Source organism: Cornus florida, unplaced genomic scaffold (genome assembly GCF_030987335.1).
Source record: "Cornus florida cultivar Cherokee Brave unplaced genomic scaffold, ASM3098733v1 CherokeeBrave_3.0.0_Hap2_Chr11, whole genome shotgun sequence".
NCBI classification, from domain to species: Eukaryota; Viridiplantae; Streptophyta; class Magnoliopsida; order Cornales; family Cornaceae; genus Cornus; species Cornus florida.
In genome coordinates this window covers 118,149,469-118,176,508 of record NW_026775581.1, presented here as the reverse complement: position 1 = coordinate 118,176,508, position 27,040 = coordinate 118,149,469, and the positions used below count along the sequence as shown (strand labels likewise).

Here is a 27,040-nt window from a genome sequence, read left to right as displayed (position 1 = left end):
AAAATCAGAGTTCAATTTTTATGATATAGTGGAGAATAGAGACCTAATTAGAGTTGCATTGTGCCAATAAGATTTATGTAGCTGACCCTAGGTAACTGGTACTCCCTCCTTCCCAAAATAAATGTCCACCTTTCCCTTTTTGGCTGTCCCAAAATAAATGCCCCAATTGAAAAAAAGTACTATTTTTTTTTTTTGTAACATTACCAATTTAACCTTCTTGGATTGGACTTGTAAAAAGTAAACCATCACATCCCTGTAGACCCAATATGGATTGATTTGGTAATTCATTCACTACCAATACAATAAAAAAATACTAAAAATCATCCTCTTAAAAACTTAGATTCCCAAAAAGGGACATTTATTTTGGGACGGAGGGAGTATTTTTTTTTGTCCTTGTTGAGTTGATTAGCTAGTCTTTATGAATTTTCCACATCAGTTATGCTCTTATTAGCACCAAGTCGAAGGAGTTTGTCTGGTGCCTTCAACCTTTTTACTATTTTCATGCTACAAATTGTATCTAAAGCAAGATTTTTGATGCCTAAATTGCTATCTTATGTATTCAGTTTTGCCTAAGTTCTTAATGGACTAAGGAAAGCTAAAAAGATCTAGGGTTTAGGTTCAAGGCTTTAATTTTTTTTTTTTTGATAAGTAAAGTTGAGGTTCAGGGCTTTTATTAGAGTTTAGGTTATTGGAATCTGTGATTTGGTGTTTAGAGTTTTGTTGGGTACTAAGAGCGCATCTCATGGAATATTATTTATTGACCGGAGAATAAGTAACGGGAATTTTGAGGAACAAAAGGAGAGGGTGCCTCTTTTCTCTCTCTGGTAATATTTCATGGTCGTGTTAGGCTACTCAATCAGCCTTTGTGCTTGCTGTTTCTCATGTGTTGTTTGCTTGTGGGAATGGACTATATTTGGGGGCTTTTGAGTCCAAACCCAGACGCTTCATTTGTATTTTGACATGTTTTACCAAGCATTTATGGTTTGAGTTATACAATGGCAGGGATTGGCTTTAGATCTGGGTTGTGGGGCAGATAAGGCTTCCTATCTATTGCAATGCATTGCGGGCCAAGTTTGGAGCTGAATTCAGCATAGGGCCTGATTATTAATTCTTATGACAGAAAGTTATTAAGCCGCAGAAAAGAAGTCTTATCTTTCTAAGGGATGCTGAATTATGCTAATATGCAGCTCTCTTGATGGGTTCGCAAACCAAGTGTTGGTCTCTTCTACTAGTTTCTAGAAAAATGGAGGGTCTTTAGCTAAGTCACATAAAGCGGGAGTGGGAGCGAGAGCGAATTCAAGAGCGGGAGCGTGAGAGCGGCATAATTAAGTCATAAATGGTGGGAACTTGAGCGAATTCGGGAGTGCGCTCGGAACGTGAGAGTAACACCTGTTGAGAAGGATTGTGTGACTTAGGTCTTCAGAATGGAACTTGTGGAGGAAAATTTCCAGTGCCGCTTGGTTGGAATTAAGTTAGGGAAACTGACAGATCAGGGAGTCCTGGATTTTCAGCTAAACTGTTTTATTGACAAATCCAAAAAAGAAAGTGCTTTACGCTTTTTTGTGGATGCTTTCTGGAGAATCATCATTGCTTCAATCTTTGGGATTAAGTAACAAGTGTGGGTGCTATGGTAGTGTTTTGATCGGTTTGTGATAAGTGGTTAAGTTGTTTAAGAAGTAGTTTAGATTATCATTTTTATTTCTAAGGAAGATCTGGTTGGTAGGTGGCTATTGTTCCTAATGTAGATCTTGATTCGTTGTTTCGGTTTTTAGGGTAAGTTTTTTGTTCCGTTTTATTTAATTTCTTTTCCTCATTTAGACTTGGGTTTAAGTTTTAGCTTTGTTGTGATCTTTGTCTACTTCATGTTGCGCCTCCTTCGCGCCTCAAATTAATTGCTTTTAGCCATCCTAATATCATTATCAGTACTATTGTCCCTTTTTCATTTCTAAACTGATATGTGCTCTTTTTGTATGCTCCTCCCTTTCTTGCACTCCTGATATATTGATTGTTATGAAATAGTAGTCTTTCATCTTGGTGTGCCATTTTTGTAGATTGGTAAATTTTAAGTGCTGGCACATTTAGTTATATTATTTTTTAATCATTTGGATTTTCTTTCTTCACATTTATCATTTTCCTTTATACGAGGGATGGTCTTTTTATGTAACTTGGCTCTCCCAATTTTTTTTTTCAAACCAATTTTGGGGTGGTGGGGAATAAACTACATATGAGAATATATATACTTTTTGAGGGAGGGAGACTCTGAATATTCATTATTGATAAATCTTCAAGTCAACCTTGTGTTTTCATCATGAAGCCATAGGTCTTACAAACCCTCAAAATACATAAACATCTTTTATAAGAAACCCTATCCAACGTACTTATCAAAAAAAATAATAATAAGAAACCCTATCCAACTTAGAAATAATAAAAGCCCAGAACTCTAATTTTTTTTGTGTATTTGACCATACAGCAATATTCTTAAGAAAAGACTCCAAATAAGATGCTAGATACTAAAACATCCTGCTGGCCCCATGTCATAAGTCTTAAAAGATATATTGGTAAAATGAAATATGTCGTGATTGATAGCACCATTTCTGGGATGCTCTATATGCAATACTATTGTATTTCTTGCGCCAAATGAGTTAGCTGTGATAATAGATAGATGCTCCCCTAAGTTTGAGTTTGTTACTAGCTGTAATTGTGATGTTCCTATATGTGGATTCGTTCACATTCCTACAATAGTCTTTGGTTTTACTTCAAGTGTCAAGCTTGCAAAGGATCAATTGCTGTTTAGCTAACTGTCGTTAAAGTGATAGTTTTGTATATATATGCATCTTGTTGTTTATTGATTCATGTGTTGCGTCTTGCAGGCTGCTGCATTAAAAGGAGAAGCACCCCCTGGACTCCCTCTGAAGGGGGCTGGTCAAGATTCATCAGACACAAAGCCAGAGGTGAATACTTGCTGAGAGTTGATATAATTTGTATGTGTTGTAGCATAAATATTGTTTTCTTGGGGAATTGTTTTCATTTGAAACAGATTACAAATGGCGGTATTCCTAAGGTTGGTGATGCATTATCTGGTGAACTTTGGGAGGTAAAGGAAGAAAGAATACGCAAAAATTCAGTTTATGGAAAATTGCCTGGTTGGGATTTGCGCTCTGTAAGTTTTGCAGTTTTTAACTTGTTTTTTTTTTTTTTTTCCTTCCCCTTCTTTATCCTTTACTTTTTTCTTTTTGTGCCTTTTTTTTTTTGGGTTTCCCAAGCAGTACAAAGGGAGATAATTGATTAAATTTGCAGTTCATTGATGGACTGCAAACTTATGGAAAGCCTACTAATGCAATTGTGTACATTATTATTAACAAAAGATGAACTATCTGAAAGTTCATTCTTACCTGATTACTTGAATTTGATTTCATTCTGAATTGTTTACATTTCTTCAAATAAACACTTCAATTCTACTCGGTGCATATGAATTTCTAGCAGAGATGTGAAATTGAAGAATCCTTTTTTTTATGTTAACTTTATTTGTGGATGGATTGATTAATTTTAAATTGTGGGAATGAAGTTTAAAAGGTCTCAAACCTTTGGTTGAGCATACTAAACCATATGCCACATGAATTCAGAGACATGGTCGGGTGCAGTCTTTCTTCTGATTGTATGATTTATCTAGATATTGAAGGACATGGGAACATGGCCAAATATGTAGGTTATATAAAATTGTTCTTTTGTTTCCTTGGATAAGGTGGTTTGTTAATGTCTCTTTGAGTCTTTATGATGATCTACTTCACTCGATTCGAAGAAAACATGTAAAAAGGGAACATATTAATAATTATCGTTACATCAATTTATATGATATCTTTGAATTTTAAGACATGCACATTGGGTGCATTCTTTCTAGACATGTAAGACAAATTTCATACTCTTACCAATGACTCTCATCACCTTTAGTCACTAAGGCCATTGCCTAGGACTCCATATGGAAAGGCCCTATTAGAATTCTCTAGTGTTGGTCAACCGTAGGCTCTCTTTATCATATAATGTACTCTCTCTTTTTCTTTTATGTAGACTTGTATGCGTAGGTTGAAGTTAAAATACCCTTCTATTGCTTTTAAATGTCCCTAACTCTTAAACATGTTAATTTTTTTTTCTTTCCATCTCAAAAAATAGAAGAATGAACTTTAAATAAAAATCATGGAGTTTAAATCATATTTACTTTTTATATATACAAAGACAAAGGCCTCCTTTAGGGCTTTTTCCTTGGGCCTCAATTTGTATTATGCTCGCCCTGTTCATACCCTTTTAATGTCTCGTGAGACACACAGGTACTGCACACATTTAAATAGTTCATGTAACCCAAGTAGCCCAAATATTTTCAGTTCACAATGACACAGGCTGCTTTAAATAGACCCTTTTGTTTTTTTTTTTTTCTCACAATACAAGGGCGCTGCATGGCTAATTTTCCAATGACAAACACCTTGAATTGATAATAACAGGGTATCATTTAAAGATTAAATGGAGCTGACTCAGCTGAGCGTTGTTGGTTATTTGGTATAGACAAACTGAATTATTCTGGATAAATTTGTTTATATAGTACTTACCCAAAGAAAAAATGTTTATATATGCTTTGCTGCACAGCACTTTTTTAAAACACTTGATGAGTTCTATTTGTCTTTCATGCCAAAAATTTTGGTCGTCCTATAATCTACAAAAGTTATTTTTTGCTATGGAATGCTATAATTTTTGTGTTCTCTTTATACGGAAATGAGCTGGTTCTGACAATCCTGAATCCCCCATTAGTTTTTTCCTCTTTGTTGAAAATCAATCACTATCATTGTCTGCCTGCCTTTGTTTTTATTATTTTCTGAGTTGGCGCGTTTGTATCATGGCCATTTGGCATCCCATGTTTTTTTCATGCTACATAGTTTGCTGTGAAGAAAGGATTCTGCTGTTGATGGCCTCAATGATAGCATAGAATGGGAGCACATCCATAACACCAGAATAGAGAAACCTTGAAATGTTACTTATAAAAAAGAAAAAGAAAAAAAAAAGGGAAAAAAGAAAAAGAAAAAAAAAAAAGGGAAAAAAGGAAGAGAAGATATACAATCAATTCATTGAAATTCAATGCTCTGTACAATAAAGTTGTAGGCATGCATCATATCCTACCTTTCCTTAGAGAATTTTTTTAGTGAAGATCATACTGGACGCTGAGGTTTAAAGGAATATGATAACTTTAAAGGAAATTGGAGAGAACATTTTTTTTTACAAAGATCATGGCATTCAGTCCTTAAGATAAAAAATGTATTAAGGAAGATAAAGAGATCAAGGGCTTTAGGAGCAAAGGGTACTTTTATTGGTACATGGAAATGTTTATAGAGGAAGATGAGATGTCCTGGTTATCAGATTTCTTTACTAAGCTCGTAACAGTTGAGAAGATGTCTGGTGAATGGCGAAAAATTATTATAGTGCCTATGTATAAAAATAAAGTTATTATAAGTTGAATAATTTATCACGGTATCAAGTTAATGAGTCATAAATGAAACTTCAAAAGAGATTGATTGAGCCATGACAAAAACTTGAAGTAAGGGTATTGGAAAATTGATTTTGGATTTATAATTTGAGTGGCCAACTATGAAAGCTATTTACTTATTATGGAGACCAATGAAAAGTATAAAGAGTAGTAGAAAGATTTTCATATAGTTTTCACTTTTCACAGAAAAGTTTGTGATTGTTATTCTTTAGATATAATATGGTGGTTTTTAAAAAGTAAGGAGTCACAAATAGATATGTTGACATGATAAAAGAATGTATATTGGAGCTACTAATCAAAAAAGAAAACAAAACAAAAAAAGAATGTATATTGGAGCTCAACAACTGTAGGATAACAAGTGAAGTTTCAAACTATGTAGTTTATATAGGGATCACTATAAAATTCTTATCTTTTTTTTTTGGTCCTAATTATAGATAAACTAACAAAATGATTCATTATGATGTTACAGGTTTGGATAGATCATAGAGGTCCTAGAGTAATGAGGTGGTAAAACAAATATAGTGGAAACTAAAAATTAGTAAGCATAGGAATACAGAAGGAAGTATATTAAAATTATTAGCCAAGAGATACCTAGGAAGCATGGACGAGTCTCTTGGGATGTCTTGGCTGTGTTGAACTTGGACATGTTAAAATTAGCAGTCTAGACACTCCTCTTGGGATGTCGTGGTCGTGTTGGACACATCTGAACACCGTGGAACATGGTCGGACACGTGCCCGACACGCTAGAAGTGTCTTAAAATTTGAACATATATATATTTTTTGTCTGGGACATGACACGTCTAAGACACTTTCAGGGCACGACAGACAATTTTTCAATTTTTTTTATTTTTATTTTTTTAATGGGGTTTAAATGTATTTTTAGAACATATTATAGGTTAATTAGAAAACAGTATAACGTTTTAGAAAACAAAAACATCATCGATCCAGCTCTAAGTTGTGAATGTGTGATTGCATTCATGATAATTTAGATAAAATGAGCAAAAGTCACACACACATATATATAATAATAATATATCATATTATTATTTTTTACACATATCCCTGCCGTGTTTGTTTTTTTTTTTTTTTTTTTTTCTGAGATTTGCTGTATCGTTGTGTCCGTATCATGTCGTACTTGTGTCCATATTAGTGCCAACATTATTTAGCCTTGATATTCACACGAAGGTACAGACCTAAGATGATATTCCTTATGGAATTAAAAAAAGAATGAGTCAAGTGGAGGCTTATTTCTACCATGTTATGTGTTGAGGGCTATTGCCTGGTTAACTGGTTAAAACGCTTTAGCATCGGTGCCACTGGTGCAAGTTCGAGGCTCGGAGCAGCAATTTTGTGAAATATCAAAGTAAAGTCTGTCTCAAATTCTCTCCCCCCAGGACCCTATCATGGGCCCAGAATTGGGTAGTGTTACTTAAGTGCAACATGTCATATTTTATGGAACGGCAAAATGCCGAGAATGAAGAAACAACATGTTCATTAAATTAGTGTGGCCAGAATGGGTTGCTGAGATGGATGTACCTTATAAGGAATATGATAAAATTTGAAATGAATACATTCGTGATACAGTGGAAGGGACACCCGTTAGAGATAAAATTACAAAAAGCTGATCCAGATGGTTTTGTTATATGTAGTTAAAACTAAATGCTAGATTAGTTTGAAAGAGTGACATGATTCACATTGAGGTGGCAGGAGAGGACTAAAATTAATTGGGGTTAAATCAGTAAGGAAAGATAAGATCACGCTGTTCAACTTGAATGGACTGAGTTGTTGCTTTATAGAACTGCTGAAAAATTAAGAGTTGAATTTAGGTGTCAAAGTCAAGTCCTGAATTTGTAATACCTTTTCTGTTAAGGGTAAAATTTTTCAGTTCAATAAAACTATTAACAAATTCCCACGGAGCGTATTCATTGGTAAGTGATAAGTGAAGTTTCATTCACTTAAAATTGTGACTACTTTTTACGTAAAATTTATTTTTTTATGTGGTACTCAAATTATATTATCTCGTCTTTGCTAAGTAAGTAAAGTTACCAAAAAAGGCACGCTTACGTAGCCGACTGTTATCGGCTTGATAGCAATGGAGTTATGTGGGACATGCGTTTTAGGTGTTCTTTCTAGGATTGGGAGATGGACGAGGTATGTGTTTTTTTGGATTTGTTGTATTAGCAGAAGGATGTTGGCAGAGTCAGTGATGACATTTTGTGGGTCCCTTCCACCCATAGTAGATTTGGTGTTCGGTCCATGTTCCTTTGTCTGTCTAATTTCGTTGGTCATGATTTCTTGTGGAAGATTATTTGGCGCTCTAAGGCTCCTCTTAGAGTTGCATTCTGTTTGGACTTCCGTTTGGGGTAAGATCTTGATGTTGGATAATTTAAGGAAAAGAGGAAACACTGTTGTTTATTGGTGTTGTCTATGTAAAACAGATGGGGAGTCTGTGGATCACATTCTTTTGCACTGTCCTGTGGCGTATGATTGTTGGAACCTCATTTTTGGCATTTTTGGTGTCCATTGGGTAATGCCTCAGTCCTCTATAGGATTGATTAATGCATGGAGACGATGCCCAGTGAAAAACCATGCTCGTAACTATTGGAGGATTGTTCCACATTGTGTTTGGTGGTGCATATGGAGAGAGAGGAATAGTAGAAATTTCGAAGGAAAGGAAACATCTGGGGCAATATTGAAAACGTATGTTGTTCTTTCTATTTTCTATTATGTGAAAGGAAGCGATTGCTCCTCGAATAATGATTTAGTTGATCTTCTGGACTCTATTGGTCCTTAGGTTCCACTTTCGTTTTTGTATTAGGGATGTATTCCCGTTTTGAACGCTTTTCTAATCGATTCTTACTCATCCAAAAAAGAAGAAGTAAAGTTACCAAAAAAGAAGGATATTATAATAAAGCTCCACACACGCTATCAGGCAAGAAATATCTCACCTACGAGAAATACCTCAAATTGCATTATCATATGAGCTTAGTAGCAAATGTCACTTAACATGTCAAGTCTTGAATGCCAACTTGGTTTATCAAGCACCACTTTAAAAGTGTTGTGGTGAAGCAGCATTCATGTAGTCGATCCCAATTAATTAGACAAGATTGTTATGTTTAGTCAAGTTGACAGTTGATTTTTGGAGATAGTCCATCCTGGGTAGATGACAGATTAGTTGTTTTTATTGTGTCTACATTGTTTATTTATTTATTTTTATTTTAGTCCAAACTCATTAGCTAGAGTTTGCTGGTTGTTCTGGTGGATTGCCCACAACTACAGAAGTGATTTTTATGGCTTAACCTGTCTCTTTTCATGACTGAAAAGGCTTGATGGTCTTGGCTATCTGTAATTGTGCGGTGAAGTTGATTGATTTTTTTATTTTTATTTTTATTGTTACATTTCAATCAAGATGCTTTTCATCTTAAGCGATCTCTTTGATTCCAAATTGAGATGACTTGACTGTTTGGCTTGGTTTTGGGTGTCTCTTTGGACCATGACTTTATTTCTTGAGTAATTATTCGTTAAAGCACATCCTGTAAATGGTGGAATTTGGTATGTCTTGATTGGGGTATATAGCAATGTAAATTTGTAAAGAAATGGTGTAACTTTTTTTGACACCATAATTGGATGGGTTTGTGAGTTGTTTCAGTAATTTTTTTTCCTTGGGATGTTAAACCTTGTGTGAGGATTTTGTTATTTTAGTTTTAGATGTTGTGAAAATGATAATGGAACTCGTATCAGTTGGGTCTTTAGAAATTTTATTTTTCCTTTGGTCATATCATATATCTTGATAACTTTTTGCGTATCATTCCTATGATTACTTTATAGATTGAACTCTTTTCTTTCTTTCTTCTTCTTCTTTTCTCTTTCCCGTCCTACAAAATATTTTGTTATTATATTAGATTTCTAATTGTGTCACCACTATGCATTTTTGTTTTTGGTGGTGGTAAATCATTTTTTTTCTTGTTTCTCACATAGATTATTGTGAAGAGCGGTGATGATTGTAGGCAGGAGCATCTTGCTGTGCAGCTTATTTCTCACTTTTATGGTAGGCAACTTTTATGAATATATTAGCTTGTTTAGGCTCCCAGGATATCTAGCTCTTTATTTCTTGTTCTCTTATTCTGTCCGGTTTGTTGGCTTTGAATTTTTGCTGTTATGGTGTGAATTTTTGCTTTATTGATGTTGTTGTTGATGATGATGATGCTCTTTCTGATATTTGAAAGTTAACATACTTTCAAGCCAATATATATATATATAGACGCACACATAAGAGAATCTTCTGCTTAGGGAGAACTGCTTATCCTGTCCTTGTGTAAATTGATTTGATGACCTACAGTGCCTATGGTCAAAAGCATTTGCTTGATAGGTTACCTACAAAGAGGTCAATACTGCTTAAAAGCATAATATAAGGTGACCAAAATTAGCCCTCCCTGGAGGTTTCTATTGTGCCAGAATATGGTAAAATAAAGTGAACACCACTTCTTAAATTGTCCATATAATTCTACGTTGTGATTGTTGTGCTTAAATCAATTTTCTTCTGCATGAGACACTCTTTTTTGGGCTTTTGGATGGGGAGAAACAAATTGTTTTTACAATGCATGTATTTGTATGTTTTTGGGTCTTTTTTGCCAAATTCGGACTGGACCAGGCTCGATGTGATAAGAATTTGACTAGATTATTTTTTATCCAATATATCCTGATTGATTATTTATGAACGAATCCGTATCTGATTTGTTATTATTCGGCAAACAATGATCAGAAATTAAGAAAGAGAAGCCAGGTGGTGATCAATCGTTGTTTTATGTGTCTTCGTGATGAGGAATCAGTGGATCACCTTCTCATTCATTGCTCTTTGGCTAGAGATTGTTGGGATTTGATGCTCGGTTTATTTGTGTTTTCTTGGGTTATGCTAGGATCTGCGAGAGGGTTGATTGAGGCGTGGAGAGGTTGCCCTGTGGGGGCTCTCAGTCGGGATGCTTGGAGGGCTACGCCGCTATGTGTGTGGTGGTGTATTTGGCTTGAAAGGAATAGAAGATATTTTGAAGGAAGGCGATGTCAATTTCGGTGCTTAAATTCTCGATTATTTCCACTCTTTTTTGTTGGGTTTCAGGGAGAGATCATAGATCGTTGGAGGAGATTGTTGATTTTTTGGCCTCTTTGAAGGCTTGAGTCCTTTGTGGCTTTTTGTATTTTTCTTGGGATCCGCTCCCCTTTTGAGTGTTTTTTATAAAATCTTTATTTATCAAAAAAAAAGATAGAAGCCGACAAAGATAAATAAAATATGAACAAGAAAAGAGAAGAAAGTTAGGGATTGAACTCTTTCATTAAACGTTGCCATAATTCGATATAAATGGTGTCGCCCACATGAGTTCTCTTTTTTCATTCTTTTTTTTTTTTTTTTTTTTTTGCCTATTACAAGCCGTGTCTCTTATTATATTTAATTTTTCAAAATAATTTCTAATTGTTTCACCCCACGAGTTTTGGTCAGCTTCTTTGTCTCTCGCCTTCTATACAAATAGATCTACCATTTCTTACCAGAGCATCATTGGGTCCTTCTTCTTCTTCTTCTTTTTATTTTATTTTATTTTATTTATTTATTTTTATTTTTTTATATGAGCATACCACCTAAGTGTACTTTCTCTAATTTTATCACTAATAGGTGTCAATCCTAAATTTTTGCATATCTTTTTTTTATTAATTCTATTTTTTCTAGTCACTCATGTCTTCTATACATGAGTGCTTTATTCTTGTTTCTTTTTTAACTCCCAACATTGTGCTTCAAATAATATAGTTGGCCTAAAAACTGTCCTATAGAATTACTTATAAAAAAATAAATAAATATTTGTTCTATAAATTTTTTCTTCTCACTTATTTATTTATCCTACGTTTGTCACATAGAATACCACTAGTTTTCCCAATTTTCACCCTGCTCCAATCTTGTCACATCATTATCTATCTCTCCAATTATTTATTTAATTTATTTTTTATTTTTGTCTTGGATTCTGACAGCTATGTTGTCGTTCTTTACTTCTTCTTTTTTTTTTTTTTTTTTTTTTTTAAAAAAAAAAAAAAAAACTTACATTATGAATTCTGGTACACTAACCCCCTAACCACCCCACCCCACCCCACAGATTATGTATTCTGTTTCAGTCCTACTAATTTTTAGGCCTTTTGCTTATATGGCATTTCGCGTTGTTTCCAAGTATCCAATAGAAATATGTTGTCAGTAAACAACATGCATCATGGAATGTCCTCTTGGATATTCTTCGTCATGTCATCTAAACTACTGTAAATATAGACTTTATACTGAGCCCTGATGTACTCTTGCTATTATAGAGATCACTAGTCTCTTTGCAGATAGTATGGACTCTAGTCCTTTTTCACTACACATATCCTGAATCAGATTTATAAGTTTTATAAGGACTTCTTTTCTTCATAGGGGCCACAAAATTACATTTCTTGGCATCATATGCCTTCTTTAAGTCTATGAAAACCATGTTTAGACCCTTTAGAATACTTCTATGCTCTTCAGGTTATTCCATAGGGGATCTACCTGCCAAACTGACTATGGGTTATTGAAGTTTCTTTTCCTACTCATTGATTATCCTTTCCCATAGTTTCATAGTATGATTCATTAACTTAATTCCTCTATAATTTTCGCAATTTTGTATACTCATTAACTTAATTCCTCTATAATTTTCGCAATTTTTTATATCTCCATTATTTTTATACATTGGTACCATGGTACTCTTTTTCCACTCATTTGGCATTATTACTTCTAAAATTTTGTTAACTATTCAATAATGATAATATGTTAATATTATATAGTATAACATTAGATAATATATTATATCATATTTTCTATTATTTCATAACGGATCGATTATTATTGGATCAGATCAGCTATAATTTGTATCCGGTTTGTTTGGTTGACAGATTATTGCATTTAGATCGTTAACAAGTTATGTAATTAAATGCTTCAATTCGTACGAGTGATCAGATCGGATTTGAATCAAAATTAGACCAATTGACTGGTTTATGTAACATTGGGCACACTCCTTGCTTGCTATGTTAATGGGATATCATTTACAACTAGAAGTGGTGAATAGTTTTTAATTTGAAAATTGCATTGAATTTGGGAGGCTTATCTGACTTTATTAGATATATACATGTGGAAGTTTTTCTTTTGCTTAGTATCGGTAGTGGAGATGGCCAAACGAACTGATAGATATGGCATAGTTGGAAACAGAAGTCAAAATTCACAAATTATAATAATTGTTGAGCTATAAAAAGAATGAGTTTATATTTTAAAGAACTTCACAATTGAATCTACTCCACAAAATAATAATAATTGTTTTTAAAACAATTTATTATAAATATTTTTTCTCATCACCATCATATTATTCAAAATGTTCGAAGAAATCATCATATTTACACTTTAATCCATCTTTCTTTTCAAATTTTTTTTTCTTTAAAAACTCCCTAACTAAGTGACACCAGTGTCGGACACTGGTCCATGGCGTGTCTGTGCCGTGTCCACATTGTATCCAAAAAATTTATTTTGTTTTTTTAAAAATTTTGGAAACATCTTTTGGCATGTCTGACACGGATTCTTTGACTTTCTAGGCATGTGTGTGCTTCCTAGGTTAGTATTACTTATGTGACACTGACACGTGTCCGAGATGGATTCGTTGACGCTTAAGGCATGTCCATGTATCCTAGGTTAATATTACTTGTGTGGTTCATCGTTCTAGCTATTTGTGCTTTGTTTGGCGAGTCATGATGGAATTAGTCTAGGCTTATCCAAAAAAATGATGGAATTAGTTTAGTTTCTAGAAGCATCCAATTCTTTATTTCCATCCCAAAACCAGGGGTTGTGGGTAGTGCATTATTATTATTTTTTTTGCACCCCACTGTGGAGTCTGGTCATCTCTGATGAATTAATTTTAGTTAGATAATAGAAAGAAGAAAGGACTGGGTTGAATTAGAGTGCAAAGGTCTTACAAGAGTTGAATGAAATTATGCAAGATGCTCAAAATGTGGGTGTGTGAAGTGTATTGTGTGCTTACAGTAGGCAGATCAAGAAATATTTTATTTTATTTTATTATCATTATTATTATTTTTTTTCGTTGACCATATGTTTACTTTTCTCTCTTCTCACTCTACCCTTTCTGTTGCCGGAGTCTCTTACTCCGGCGTCTGTTGATTCTTTTTCTTGTTCTGGTGTTGGATCCTTGGGTTCTTTGGAAAGGTTTCGTGTTATGATACGATCGTATCTTAAAGTAGCGACACTAACACGCCTCAATCTCCATGGCGAGATTAAAAGATGTACAGTCGGCAAAGACATGGTTTTTAGGGTTGATCACTAAAGCATTACGAAGCGAGAAACTGTCCTGAAATCTTACTTGGTTGGCCGTTTTGATCGAGAAGTGGGATGTATTGAGGGGATTGAGAAGTGGGCGACGAAGGCTTGGAAGGTTTCGAGAAGGGTGAAGGTATCATCCCTACCAGACGGTCTTTTGTTGTTCAGGCTACGATCGGAGGTTGAGGCTCTACGGGTTCTGGATTTAGGGAAGAAGAGATGGGGAGACGCCACATTAGCTATCGATATTTGGTACTTCACAGTGGCATGCTCAGCAGTGAAAAATCGAGAAATTAGAAGGGTGGTGATTCACGGCTTGCCTCTTCATCTCTGTTGTCAGAAACTGGTCGAAGCCATAGGTGATTTGTGTGGAGGATTTAAAGGTGTGGAGGCGGATGATATGGCGGGAGGTGAGAGAGTTCTTTTCTACGTCTCTGTCGGAGGTAGGGTACCGGAGTTTGTATTTGTTGAAGACCAGCGTGTGGCCTTTAAGGTCAATTTGTTGGAGGAAATCTCACTTTTTATCCTTCCGAAGTCCTATTATGGAGTTGATGAGGGTTCCCATCTCATGTTCGACGAAACGAACAAAGGAAGACGTCGCCAGCAGATGCAGATCCATCTGAGTTCTCAAGGACAGAGACAAGTGCTCTTTCACGCGCCGGCCGCAACTGGGGAAAGTAGACCTCCGAGTAGTGCGCATAATGCCCTTAAACATTGCCCATCAAATCTTCGTTATGATCGCCCAACTGGCCACCAACCACGTAGAAGGGTACGTGGCATAACGAGCGCCTTTCATGCCAAAGTCTCTGACAGGCCTAAGTTTGGGCCTGATTTGAATTCTGGTTTGTCTATAGATAATGGGTTGCTAGCACATCATGGGCCACATGCTACTAAGGGGCTTAAGAGGATCGTTTCTCGGGGCCGAGTTACCACTTATCCATTTCCTTTTTAAATGATATGCCCAGCCCACAGCCTTTGCCTAAGCCTAGTCACGCTGCTTCTTTAGACATTATTCCACAGCGTCGTCGTCACAGTTCGAACAGAGAGTGGTCTTCGACGGAGAAGAGGAGATGGATGCAGTTAAGCGCCGACGGGTTGAATGCGGATGAGAGGGCTTTTCGACACAATACGTGTTGTTTTCCTGCAACGTCTCTTCCATCTGGTTCTGTTATACCAACTGATAGAAGCTACTAGGGGCTCTCATTAGGGTTGCCGCAGTCACATGTGGTCTCGTAATGATAAACAAAAGTGGGTACGCACCGATCCGGGTACGTCTTCAGCCCACCATCTTAGGAGCCCTCCCTACGCTCCTTCTTCTTCTTCTATTCTTTCTTGTGGGGTGTTGAGGAGTGAAGTTGAGTTGGCAACGGAGAAGTGTTGTGAGCTTTCAGTTCTGCCATCGATATCTGAAGCTGAGTATGGTTTGAATACGGAAGGGAAGGCTGCCTGCGGGTCTGTTATTTCAGGGTATGTTGATCCAGTGGACTGTGCAGTTAAGGACACGCCTGAGGGGGTCACGGTTTGTGTGGGAAGATATCTCCATTTTCTGTTATCCAATGATGAGGCCTCAGCTTTGCTCAAAGAGCTCCATCTGCGTGTGGCCTTGAAAGGCCTTAATTGCTTGCCTTTTGCAGGGGTTGAGGAGAACGAGTATGTTAGTTTCATGTGAAATGGAATAGGTGACTACGTTACAGATTCGGACTCGATGTTTGAGAATGGAAGAGATATTGAAGATGTGGTGATTGATGATTTGGGTTTAATCCAACAGGTTTGTTCTAAAGAGCTTGCCCCTTGGCTAGAGAATGATTGTTCTGATGTGGAACCATTGGCTGTTATGCGACCTGGCTCTTCCGGAACGGCTGCTGATATGGGAAAGGATTGGGTAGTCAAAAATATAAGTCACTAGTGAGTTGTTGGGTGTCTCATCAGAAGGCAATAATGACCAAACATTATCCATTCTTCAAGCAATAGTGGAAGGAAGAGAGGTGGCAGTGACTAATGAGGTCATGAACACTAGGCCTTTATCGTCCTGGAAAGGGGCACAAGAGGTAAAGAATCTTATCTCTTATGTTAATTATGAAGGGAAGAGAGGGGTGGTGAAGGAGTAGAAGTAAGAACATAAGGAAGGGAGGGGGAAAAATAATTTTATCTGGGTTTTAATGAAACTACGAATTATTACTTGGAATGTTCGAGGTCTCAATGACCCGAACAAGAAAAGGGTGGTAAAGGTGGCTTTAAGGAAGTGGGGGGCCCAGGTTGTTTGTTTGCAAGAAACCAAGTTGGGGATGGTTATGTGTTTGTGGGGAGGAAGGTTTGTGGAATCTGAGGCCTTGAATGCTATAGGTACTTCGGGCGCAATCTTAGTTATGTGGGATAGCAGATGGTTGTCTAGAATGGACGTGTGGATGAGGAGATTTTCTGGGAGGAGCTTTGCCATGTTCAAGAATTGTGGTCTCTCCCCTGGTGTCTGGGTGGGGATTTCAACTCTATTAGATCCCCGGTAGAGAAGTCTACACAGGGAAGGAGGTCTTCAGAAACGGATCAGTTTTTCTCATTGATTTACCAATGGAAGGTGCAGCCATACCTGGTCAAATGGCAGGGATCCATTTGATTGATTTTTGATTTCTGGAGAGTGGGAAAAGAAATTCCTGGATGTCGTTCAGGCGGTTTTAGCAAGGGTTACCTTTGATCATGTTCCTTTGGTTTTGGATTGTGGGGGCTTGTGTTCTCTAAGATCCCCGTTTCGATTTGAGAATATGTGGCTGAGAGTGGAGGACTTCCAAGGGAATATCCGTTCTTGGTGGGAGGGAGCAATAGTTACAGGTTCGCCCAGCTTTATGTTAACAAAGAAGTTGAGAACTCTCAAATTCGATGTTAAAAAGTGGAATAAGGATGTTTTTGGGAATCTTGAATGGAGGAAGAATAGAGTCCTTGCTTAATTCTCCGAGATTGATCGTCTTGAGGAGGCGGGCAGGGACGTGGAGTCTCTACGTTCTAGGAGAGCTTCCTGTCAGACAGCAAAAGCTGAGATTGCTAGTATGGTGGAACAAATTTTTTTCATAGACTAGCTAAGGCTCATAGAAGGAGTAATCACATTGGTCGAATTCGGGTGGAAGGTGTGGAGGTGTGGAGGGAGGAAGAGGTACGTAATGGGATCGTTTCTTTTTATCAGAAGCTTTACATCGAGCCGTTAGCTTGGAGACCCAAACTTGACGGTCTCTATTTTCAACTAAATGCTTTATTTAGTTGTAATGGGGACAAAGCTCCAGGACCTAGTGGGTTTACTGTGCGTTTTCTTCTGGAAAGTTGGGCGGTAGTGAAAAACGAGGTGATGGGTACATTTCAGGAGTTTCATGCTACTGGCGTCTTTGAAAAGTCGCTAAATGTCTCATTTATTGCCCTTATCCCTAAGAAGGGAGGCGCTTCTGACATTAAGGATTTTAGACCAATTAGCTTAGTGGGTTGTATTTACAAACTCATGGCTAAGGTGCTTGCTCTAAGGATGAGGGAAGTAATGGATGGGATTATTTCAAATTCCCATAATGCTTTTGTCGGAGGCCGGCAAATTCTTTACTCAGTTCTTATTGCAGGAGAATGTGTGGATTCCAGGTTGCGTAGTGGTGTTCTTGGAGTTTTATGCAAACTTGATATTGAGAAAGCATATGATCATGTGAATTGGAATTTCCTACTTTAGTTGTTGCAAAGAATGGGGTTTGGAAGTAGATGGAGGAAATGGATTGAGACATGTCTCTCGTCAGTCAAGTTCTCATTTCTTGTGAACGGATCTCCTGCTGGTTTTTTTTTTTTTTGGGTGTTCTCGGGGTTTAAGAAAAGGAGATCCTTTGTCGTCTTTCCTTTTTCTTATTATTATGGAGGGCTTAAGCAGACTTATGCGAAGGGCAGAGGATCTTAGTCTTATTAAGGGTTTCAAGGTGGGAAGAGATTTAGTCCATCAGGTGGAGATTTCTCATTTACTTTTTGCGGACGATACCCTGGTTTTCTGTGATGCTGATGTGTCTCAACTTAGATATTTAAGGTGTATCCTGGCTTGTTTTTAGGCTGTTTCCGGATTGAAGGTTAACGTGGCTAAGAGCGTGCTTGTCCCGGTAGGGAATGTTCAGGATATTTCTTCTTTAGCTGCAGTTCTTAGTTGTAGGGTGAGTTCTTTTCCCATTCCTTATTTGGGTTTGCCTCTAGGGGTTTCTTCCAGGAGAGTGGGCAGTTAGGACCCTGTGATGACAGGTGTGCGAAGAGATTGGGAGGATGAAAGAAGCAATACTTATCTAAGGGGTGTAAAGTTACTCTTATAAAGAGCACTTTATCAAGCCTTCCTACATATTTTTTATCTATGTTCCAAATTCCATGCTCCGTTGCTGATAGGATTGAAAAAATTCAAAGGGATTTCCTTTGGGGCAGAAGTGGAGAAGAGTTTTAAGTATCACCTTGTCAAATGGGAGCAAGTTTGCAAGCCTATGAAGTTGGGTGGTCTTGGTATCAGAAGATTGGTTCCTTTTAACCAAGCTCTCCTGGGCAAATGGTTGTGGAGATTTGGGAGGGAAACCTTGGCGAAGGTTTGTCTCATGCCGGTTTGGGGAAGAGATTGGTGGCTGGTCTACTTGTCCGGTTACTCTTGTGGGAGGAGTTGGGATGTGGAATTCCATTCGGAAGGGATGGGACGTCTTCTCTTCTCATATCAGATTCAAAGTTCGTGATGGCAGATGTGTTCGTTTTTGGGAAGATCTTTGGTATGGTGATCAGCCATTATCTCGTACATTTCACAGACTACATAGTATTGTAGTTGATAGACACGCCTACGTAGCTGACTGTTATCGGCTTGATAGTAGTGGGATTACGTGGAATGCACACTTTCGACTTTCCTTTCATGATTGGGAGTTGAATGAGGTTTGTGTTTTCCTGGATCAGTTGTATTGGCAGGAAGGAGTTAGCAGAGGTAATGATGATCTAACATTGATTCCCTCTTCCCATGGTCACTTTGGAGTGCGATCTTTGTTCCTATGTTTATCTAATTTTGATAGCCTTGACTTTCCGTGGAAGACCATTTGGCGCTCTATGGCTCCAACTAAGGTGGCATTCTTTGTTTGGACCGCTGTTTGGGGTAAGATACTAACGATTGATAATTTGAGGAAAAGGGGGAATTGTTTTGTCAATTGGTGCTGCCTATGCAAGCAAGATGGTGAGTCAATTGATCATATACTCATGCATTGCCTCGTGGCACACGACTGTTGGAATCTTTTTCTTAGGTTGTTTGGCATGCGTTGGGTAACACCACGTTCTTCTAAGGATTTGATTCAAGCTTGGAAAGGATGTCGTGTGAGAAGAGATGAACGCGATTACTGGAGAGTTGTCCCCACATTGCGTTTGGTGGTGCATCTGGAAGGAGAGAAATAGCAGAATGTTCAAAGGGAAGGAGTTGTCTACGGCAACGCTGAAACTTTTTATTATTCGCTCGCTTTTTAATTATGTCGAGGAGTTCTTGCTCCTCTTTCGATGATTTAATTATTTTCTTGGATTCTTTAGGTCTTAGTCCCCGGTTCCATTTTTGTAATTGGGACGTGTTCCACTTTTGAACGCCTTTTTATTTACTTCTTACTTGTCAAAAAAAAAAAATTATCATTATCATTATTATTTTTATCTTTTATTCTTGTTTAGAGATCCTATATGCAGAACAAGAGAAGATAGTTTCTCTCCCTCCCTCTCTCTCTCTCTCTCTCTCTCTCTCTTCTGCGCAATAGTTTGAAACCTTGAATAGTTTAGTTCTTGATGTGACAGCCTTTACAACTTTTGTTGTCTTATTTGCTTATAATCTACAGTCATGATTTAATGTGAATTGCTTATTTGTTCTTTGTAAATGGAAGCAATCATAATTGTGGTTTGTTTCTCTTTACCATGAAAAATTTGCTCCGTCCCCATTTGCCATAGGAAGAAAGCAGGCAGGCAGTATTAAGCAAAACTTTAACTTAAGAATGTTGATATTTCTTTTTATTATATTCTCTGTAGCTGGTTGAAAGCTTTTCATTGTTGATTTGTGATGGCAGATATATTTCAAGAAGCAGGTCTACCTCTTTGGTTGCGTCCTTATGAAGTCTTGGTTACTTCTTCTTACACAGCACTCATTGAAACAATTCCGGATACGGTAATTTTCTCAGGCCTTCAGTGAACTTGGAATGTGAAGTCCTTGCATCACCATTACAAATGTTTCATTTTCCTGTAGGCCTCACTTCATTCTATCAAAAGCAGATTCCCGAACATCGCTAGTTTACGTGAATTTTTCATTGCCAAGTATCAAGAGAATTCTCCAAGTTTCAAACTTGCACAGGTAAATGATTTTTGAGAAGCAGCAGGTGCAAGTACTCTTCCATGCTTGTTCTTCTCTGTGTATCATACTACTTACTTCTGATACTGCTACTAGCCTACTAGTAAACTATTCCAAACACTACTACTCTAGGAATAACATATCAATGGAAGGCTTACATTGGAAGTATGAACATATGGATATATTACACTCCTATATCTTTTTTAATTTTTATTTATAATTATATGGCACTCATATATCTTTTTTGGATTAGTAATGCTTTCTAATACATCTTATCAAAAAACTATCACACTCAATTTAGGGTTTACCATAGCATCATATGTGGTTGAGAGGTTCAAACCGCAAAAAGCACATCAAAGATGACAAATAAACTGCAATTCAATTGAGTACTTTAAAGATCAAGGATTGAATAAACAATGAAAAAGTGTATCACTTGAGGCGCGGATCTGTTGATGAAGCAGGTGACCAGGACACTTGAGCGGAGAGTTTGGTGTCAGGAGGTAACTCGGAGATTATATGGTGGAAATTTAGTAATCTGGCTGTAAAATTTCTTTCTTACAGTGGATTGTGGACTGTTGATGGCTGGATGAAGTCACGTTATTGTTCTCTTTTTAGGGTTTTTACTTTAAAAAAATCTTGTCTCTGTTTATTTATTAACTATTTTATGTGTGATTGCTTTTGGGACATGAATCAAACTAATTGATTGAAACTTAACATAAGGAGTACCAGTAATTTTAGAAAGTTAGCTTCAAATTAATTTCTAGAAGATCTGTTCACCCTCCTATAGATCTAATTAAACGTGCATATTTCGACATATGGAAGCCATGGGTGACATTATCATGAGTGCTGAAAGCTGCAACTCTTTTAAGCCTCACCGGAAGTTGTTTTTAAGGGAGTCGTTGATTACCTATCTAATTGCTCAAGCACGCACCAGTCATGATATATTGTCCCACATTTAATCTGACGCTAAGGGTATTGAAACCAGAGTGGAGGAGTAGAAGAAGCTGCACAGACATAAGCATCTGACCAACACAATAAACCACACGTTCGAGTAGTGGTGGAGACCGACAGCTTAACCACCCTTTCCATTCCAAACCTGTAGACCACATAGCATTAAGTTCCTATATGGAATGGACTGTTTTGAAGGAGTGTACCCTTGCGAGAGGGTGGAAGGACGAGAATCGGAGCGGAAGGGATGGAGGGAGACATGGCTGTTAAAATCCCGATATGGATAGTAGGATTGGATGAACCAAGATCGCTGAACCAATCCGGATTGCATGGAAAGTCTCTTAGAAGTGGGATTGCAGTAGGATCGTTTGGATCATATAATTGCATAGGATCATACACGATATTACTGATCTAACTAAATCGTGTTGTTTAGTTGTTCTAGGTTTAGTCAAGTCTATAACCCATTTTGGGAAAGAAATTTAAGGCTTTTACATGTAAGGTTCAACTCTTTAGTCTAATCGCATTTGAAAAAGTAAAAAAAAAAAAAAAGGAGCAGAAACCCAACGTCGATCATCTTTGAACTTCAAAGGGATGGCTCAAAACTTAAAAAAATTTCACTATTATTCTTTGTTCGTCTTGATTTCTCTCTCTCTCTCTCTCTTTTTTCTTTGGGAACTCCGTTTTGCCTTCTATTCTTTGTCCATTCTGAACCAAAATAATATTTTCAACTAAATTGCTCAGATAATAAGGCAACTAAATTCTTCTTTTTTGGTTGACTGTTATGCTGATGCTTCGTATAAAGAAAATCAAGAAATTGATTTCATGTGATTGTCATGTGTCTTACTATCTTAGTATCTTCTTATGTTAATTGATTTTGCGAGAATGCTGATTTATCCTTATTATCCATTTATATCGAAAATTTATAATTTAGAAAGTTAGTTTGTGTTTTTTTTTTTCTTTTTTCTAGGAGTCTTGTATAATCTCAAGATCCTCGGTCTCAATCCTATCTAACTCGCATCTATCCTGCACAGCTGTTCCCGACAACCTTGAAATTTTGCGTAAGACCTATTAACCCCTCCCCGCCCTCTCTCCTTAGGTTTATTTTAAATTAGGAGTATTTTCAATTAAAGGGATTCTTATACAATCTTGCAATCCTAAATCTGATCCTCAAGCGAAGGGATGAAGGCAAGAAATAATCTAGGGGAAAGCTTTCTCTCTCTAGAATTTGAGAGAGAGCGAGCCTGTTGCTTCTACTCAATTTTGTTGATTATGTTGGTCAATATGCTTGCTGAATGATATTTTATCTCACATTTTTTCCCCGGAATTAATATTATATAGTTAATAATAATAAAAGGTGCAAGTAAAATAATTTTCTCGCTGAATGATATGGTTTTGTATCCTGTTTTTTGGGGAAAATTCTTAACAGAATTGATAGATTGCTGTTAATTTTAGATTCCTAATTATACGGGTATTCTTAATTTTCTTTTATGATATATGTCTTGTCCATCTTAATATATTTAGTTCAGGTTTGAATGCATTAATATTTACTATGACTGAATTCAAATTTGAATTAGCTTTGTGCGAATTCATGACATAATCCCCACCTATCACCCATATTTTTTGCGTATGAAATTTATTTATAGAAAAAGAAAGATCTTATGAAGAGCCTATAAATAATCAGGCTCGCAAGGAACTCATTGCTGAGGAAACAACTTTCTTCTTCTTCTTCTTCTTTTTTATTTTTTTTTTTATTTTTTTATTTTTTTATTTTTTTTATAGAAAAAAATTACCTACCCAATTGTCTGCTACTGTTAAACTACATCAAGATTCTCCTGATTATATTTTCATGATTCATATATGTATATTTTTATATACCTAATGTTCTTTAGAAAAGGATTGAAATTTATTTTACTTTTGGGAAATACTTGGCATTCCAGTTATAATGTATCTATTTTTCATTGCAGAGGAACTTTGTTGAAAGTATGGCTGGATATTCTTTGGTTTGCTACCTATTGCAGGTCTGTCTGTCTGTCTCTCTCTCTCTCTCAAAGTCGCAGAAAGATGCATTAAATGCAGTCAGTTTGTACTTTTATCTTTTTCTTTCCTTGGATCTATATATATTGCATGTTGATGGTAGAGGGTTTTGACTGGAAAGGTGCTGCTTAGGTCTCTTGGTTCCTTGATAAATGCATAGAATATACTTCTTAGGTTCTAGGAGGCATGTCTATTCATCCTTCTTCAGTCATGAAAATGGTTCAAGAGGTTGCAAATTGTTTTTATGCTATATAATGTGTATACAATCTAACTATTAACATGAATTTTCTACATTGCTTGTTATTATGAAATTTGTCTAGCATAACAAAGTCTGTTAAATGTTCTATCAAATGAAGTATCTACATCGAAATGATATTGGGTTTGTTTTCCTCCATTCCTTCTGCCAAAAACGCCGGGTTTGCAGGAATGAAGGAGTGAAGTGAAGGAAGGAATGGATTGAGAAGGATGTAGGAATGAAATGGTTATTCTTATTCCATTGTTTGGTTACAAATATGAAACGGACTCGTCATTCGAATTCTAATGTTTGTTTTTTCTTCAATAAAATTAGTCAACAGAACTTATTAAAATATAGTAAAATATAATTTATTCTGTTATATTGTGTTTTTAATATAATATCACCTCATTAAATTGTATAAATTTTTTCATAATTTCATTATATTATATATATAATAAAATAATATGATGTTATAATGTATTATTTAAAATTATACTATACTATCAATTTATATGACTTTGTATGATACTATACATTATGTTGTTTTAATATTATTTTTATCTTATTTTATATACATAATTTAATTTAATATTATTGCATTATTTATAATATGATCTTATAAAATTAATGTAAAATAACCCTATAAATTTTAATAATGTAAAATAACATTATAACTATAATATAGGAATATATTATATCATCTATTTTACATATTATTAAATATTAAATTAAATAAGAAAATAAAAATATGATATAATATATATTGTTTAACATATAATTCATTGTTATAAATGCTGATACCATCATGTAATGGTGTCACTACGATCATGTAATGACCATTTTCTAAAACCTTGGTCCATGCTTCATAGCACTTTCATCATGCTAATAGGGGTTCAATATTCATTAGCTAGTATATGCGCACATTATGCTGGACTATAAAATGTGATTTTGTTGCATTTGTGAGGCTTTGAATGAGTCTAGTTGCCTCGTGGTGTAAATGCACTTTTTCACAATTTTCTAATTCTTGTCTAGGTGAAAGATCGCCACAATGGGAACCTCTTGATGGATGAAGAAGGGCATATTATACATATTGATTTTGGCTTCATGCTGTCTAATTCACCTGGTGGTGTAAATTTCGAAAGTGCTCCATTTAAGTTAACCCGTGAACTTCTTGAGGTAGGCCACTTTTGTTTAATCTGTATGGCTTGTGTAGGCTCGAAACGCTTATTTTTGTTGCTTCAAAATGGTACACAAACTCTTCGATTTTGGCTGGGCTCATATTTTGGGGTGCAGACGCCTTGATCTACAGGTTGTTTTTTAAATTGAAATATGTTGTGGGCATTACAGTAAATCAAGCATCATTATACAAAACAACTGGAGCATTTCTATACATAGCCTTGCCCACGGTTCTGTCTCCTCAAGTTACCTTGCTGCCCAAACGATTCCAGCCCTTGATTCATCAAATTACCACTGATATTGACTTTATTAATTAGCTTCCCCACGCTCTCTTCACTTCTTGTTTTTATGCTCTTATGGGAGTTGATTAATTATGAAACGGCTGTTTCATTTCTGTGTTTAATTTTGTTTTTCTCTGTCTTCTTTGTGTTTCCTTTTCTCAGATGTGGTTGAATTGGTATTGTATCCCCTGTTTGAATCTGAAACCAAAGCCCAGGACATTGTTGAATTGTATTATTGAATGTTTTGTTGCGACAGATCCCCAAAATAAAATTTTAGTTAGTGAAAATTGATGTGATGTACAGAAATTTCTTATTTATTTGATGCTAAAATATGAAATTTTCGAATTATTGAGATAGAACGAAAAAGCTATCGTGATGGTAGCCAAAACTTTATATTACTCCCATTTTTTGTGAGTCTTTTAACGTAACCCATTTGAGTACACTATAAGATCAGTAATTCTATTATAACAATTATATGTTTTATGTACATACATAAACTAATTGTGGTGAATCCAAAATTAAATAATGGATTAATCTCGTACTTGTAAATACCATTCCAATTGAACAAACAAACCCAATGCTGAAACACAATTTGTATCTCTGTTACTGTGCTTGTAGATTATTCTTCTTTTCTTTTTTCATTATATATTATAGTGATGTTACTAGGTTGGGTTTGGGGCGGGTTCATTTCTTTGAGAACCCTTTCCTGAATACGTCCCATACCATAGTCAGGCAGGGTAAGTGGGTAATTAGGAAAAAAGGAATAGCGGGTTGTGTTGGTTTCCCTGAAGGCCACAAGTTATTAATTTATGTCTCTTTGTTCATTATTTATAAAATATCATCAAAAGAAAAAGTTTTGAATTCATTAAAAAACTACATAGGACATGCCATAAGACAACTACAATTTTGTGAAGAAACAAGGTTACTCTGCTTTTTGTAGTCTCAAGTCTTCAATTTCTTGAAACTCCTGATGTGGGACAAGCAGCTTCTGCAAAACATAGCTGGTAGGCAACAAGTTCTTAGGTCTCTTTCCACTTAAAAAAGGTCTTTTTATACTTATCAAAAAAAAAAAAAAAAAAAAAAAACCCAACCGGCCAGTAGCCTAGCGGTATCGGTCTCTTACTTCCCAAAGGGAGGTTAGGGGTTCAAGTCTTAGAAGATACATGTGTGTGAGTCCAACTAGGAAAAAAAAAAAAGGTCTTTTTATGAACAAGCTGTCCGATATTATCAGTGGATGAAGTTTAAGAAGCTTACATAAATTTCCGTCCTCATGTTCCTTGTACTAAAAAAACTTTGTTTGGCTCAAGTTGAAAGCAAATTAATCACTGGGGACTTAGTATAACAGGGCTGGGGCAGAGTGGGGCAAGTGACAACCAATCCCTGAAACTGTAATGGGCTGGCTTGGAGAACCCTGCACCAATTAATCAAAGCTAATTTACTTCTCTACATATATTTCACAGCTTTAGTTTGTGCTGATGTTATTTCATCTTTAATTTTATTTATATATATTTTTATCAGTTCTTTTAATCTGAATTGATTAATATCTTGGGCTTGTGCTAGGTCATGGATTCTGATGCTGAGGGAATTCCCAGCGAGTTTTTTGACTACTTTAAGGTATTGATGTATTTCTCATATGGTCTTTCTTTACTATAATGCCCTCAAATAGCCTTTATTTTACTTATATTTTTAGTGCTCATTTTGTGTATCTAGGTTTTATGCATTCAAGGTTTCCTAACATGTCGTAAGCATGCAGAGCGGATAATTCTTCTTGTCGAGATGTTGCAGGTAACACAGATTAAGGAATTTCTACGACCCAACTATTCTTCAGTAGTTGCTCATTTCTTGCAGATTTTTGTGATTTTTCCTTTTGATCATATATCAATTGCACTGGCTCCAGAGGTTCATATGTTGCCCGTTGTTGTGTTGTTACTGTTGATATGGTTTTGTCTGGGATGGCCAGTTGTAGGTTTGAGTACTTCTTGGCAAATAATTTATAAACAACTAAGATAAATATGATTAGAAGAAATACAATTTTAATCACACAATGTCAGCATAATATACAAATACGTGTGTGCATGTGCGCGCTCTAATTTGTGTGTAACTATATATCTTCTTCTTTTCTTTTCTTTTCTTTTCTTTT

The 27,040-nt window shown here is 36.0% G+C and overlaps 1 protein-coding gene across 3 annotated transcripts in view; it reads left to right on the top strand.

Moving 5' to 3' along the window:
* LOC132285779 (phosphatidylinositol 4-kinase beta 1-like) overlaps nucleotides 1-27,040 on the top strand; it is a 42,854-nt gene that overhangs the window by 11,074 nt on the left and 4,740 nt on the right. For 2 of the 3 annotated variants that reach the window (XM_059787998.1, XM_059787999.1), the window contains exons 6-14: nucleotides 2,871-2,951; nucleotides 3,038-3,160; nucleotides 9,506-9,575; nucleotides 19,949-20,046; nucleotides 20,125-20,229; nucleotides 23,139-23,192; nucleotides 24,476-24,619; nucleotides 26,461-26,514; nucleotides 26,611-26,685. In XM_059787998.1, coding sequence (XP_059643981.1) covers nucleotides 2,871-2,951; nucleotides 3,038-3,160; nucleotides 9,506-9,575; nucleotides 19,949-20,046; nucleotides 20,125-20,229; nucleotides 23,139-23,192; nucleotides 24,476-24,619; nucleotides 26,461-26,514; nucleotides 26,611-26,685 — 804 coding nt within the window. Of the gene's footprint in view, nucleotides 1-2,870; nucleotides 2,952-3,037; nucleotides 3,161-9,505; nucleotides 9,576-19,948; nucleotides 20,047-20,124; nucleotides 20,230-23,138; nucleotides 23,193-24,475; nucleotides 24,620-26,460; nucleotides 26,515-26,610; nucleotides 26,686-27,040 lie in introns of those variants that run through there. The other variant, XM_059788000.1, reaches the window with a different exon arrangement.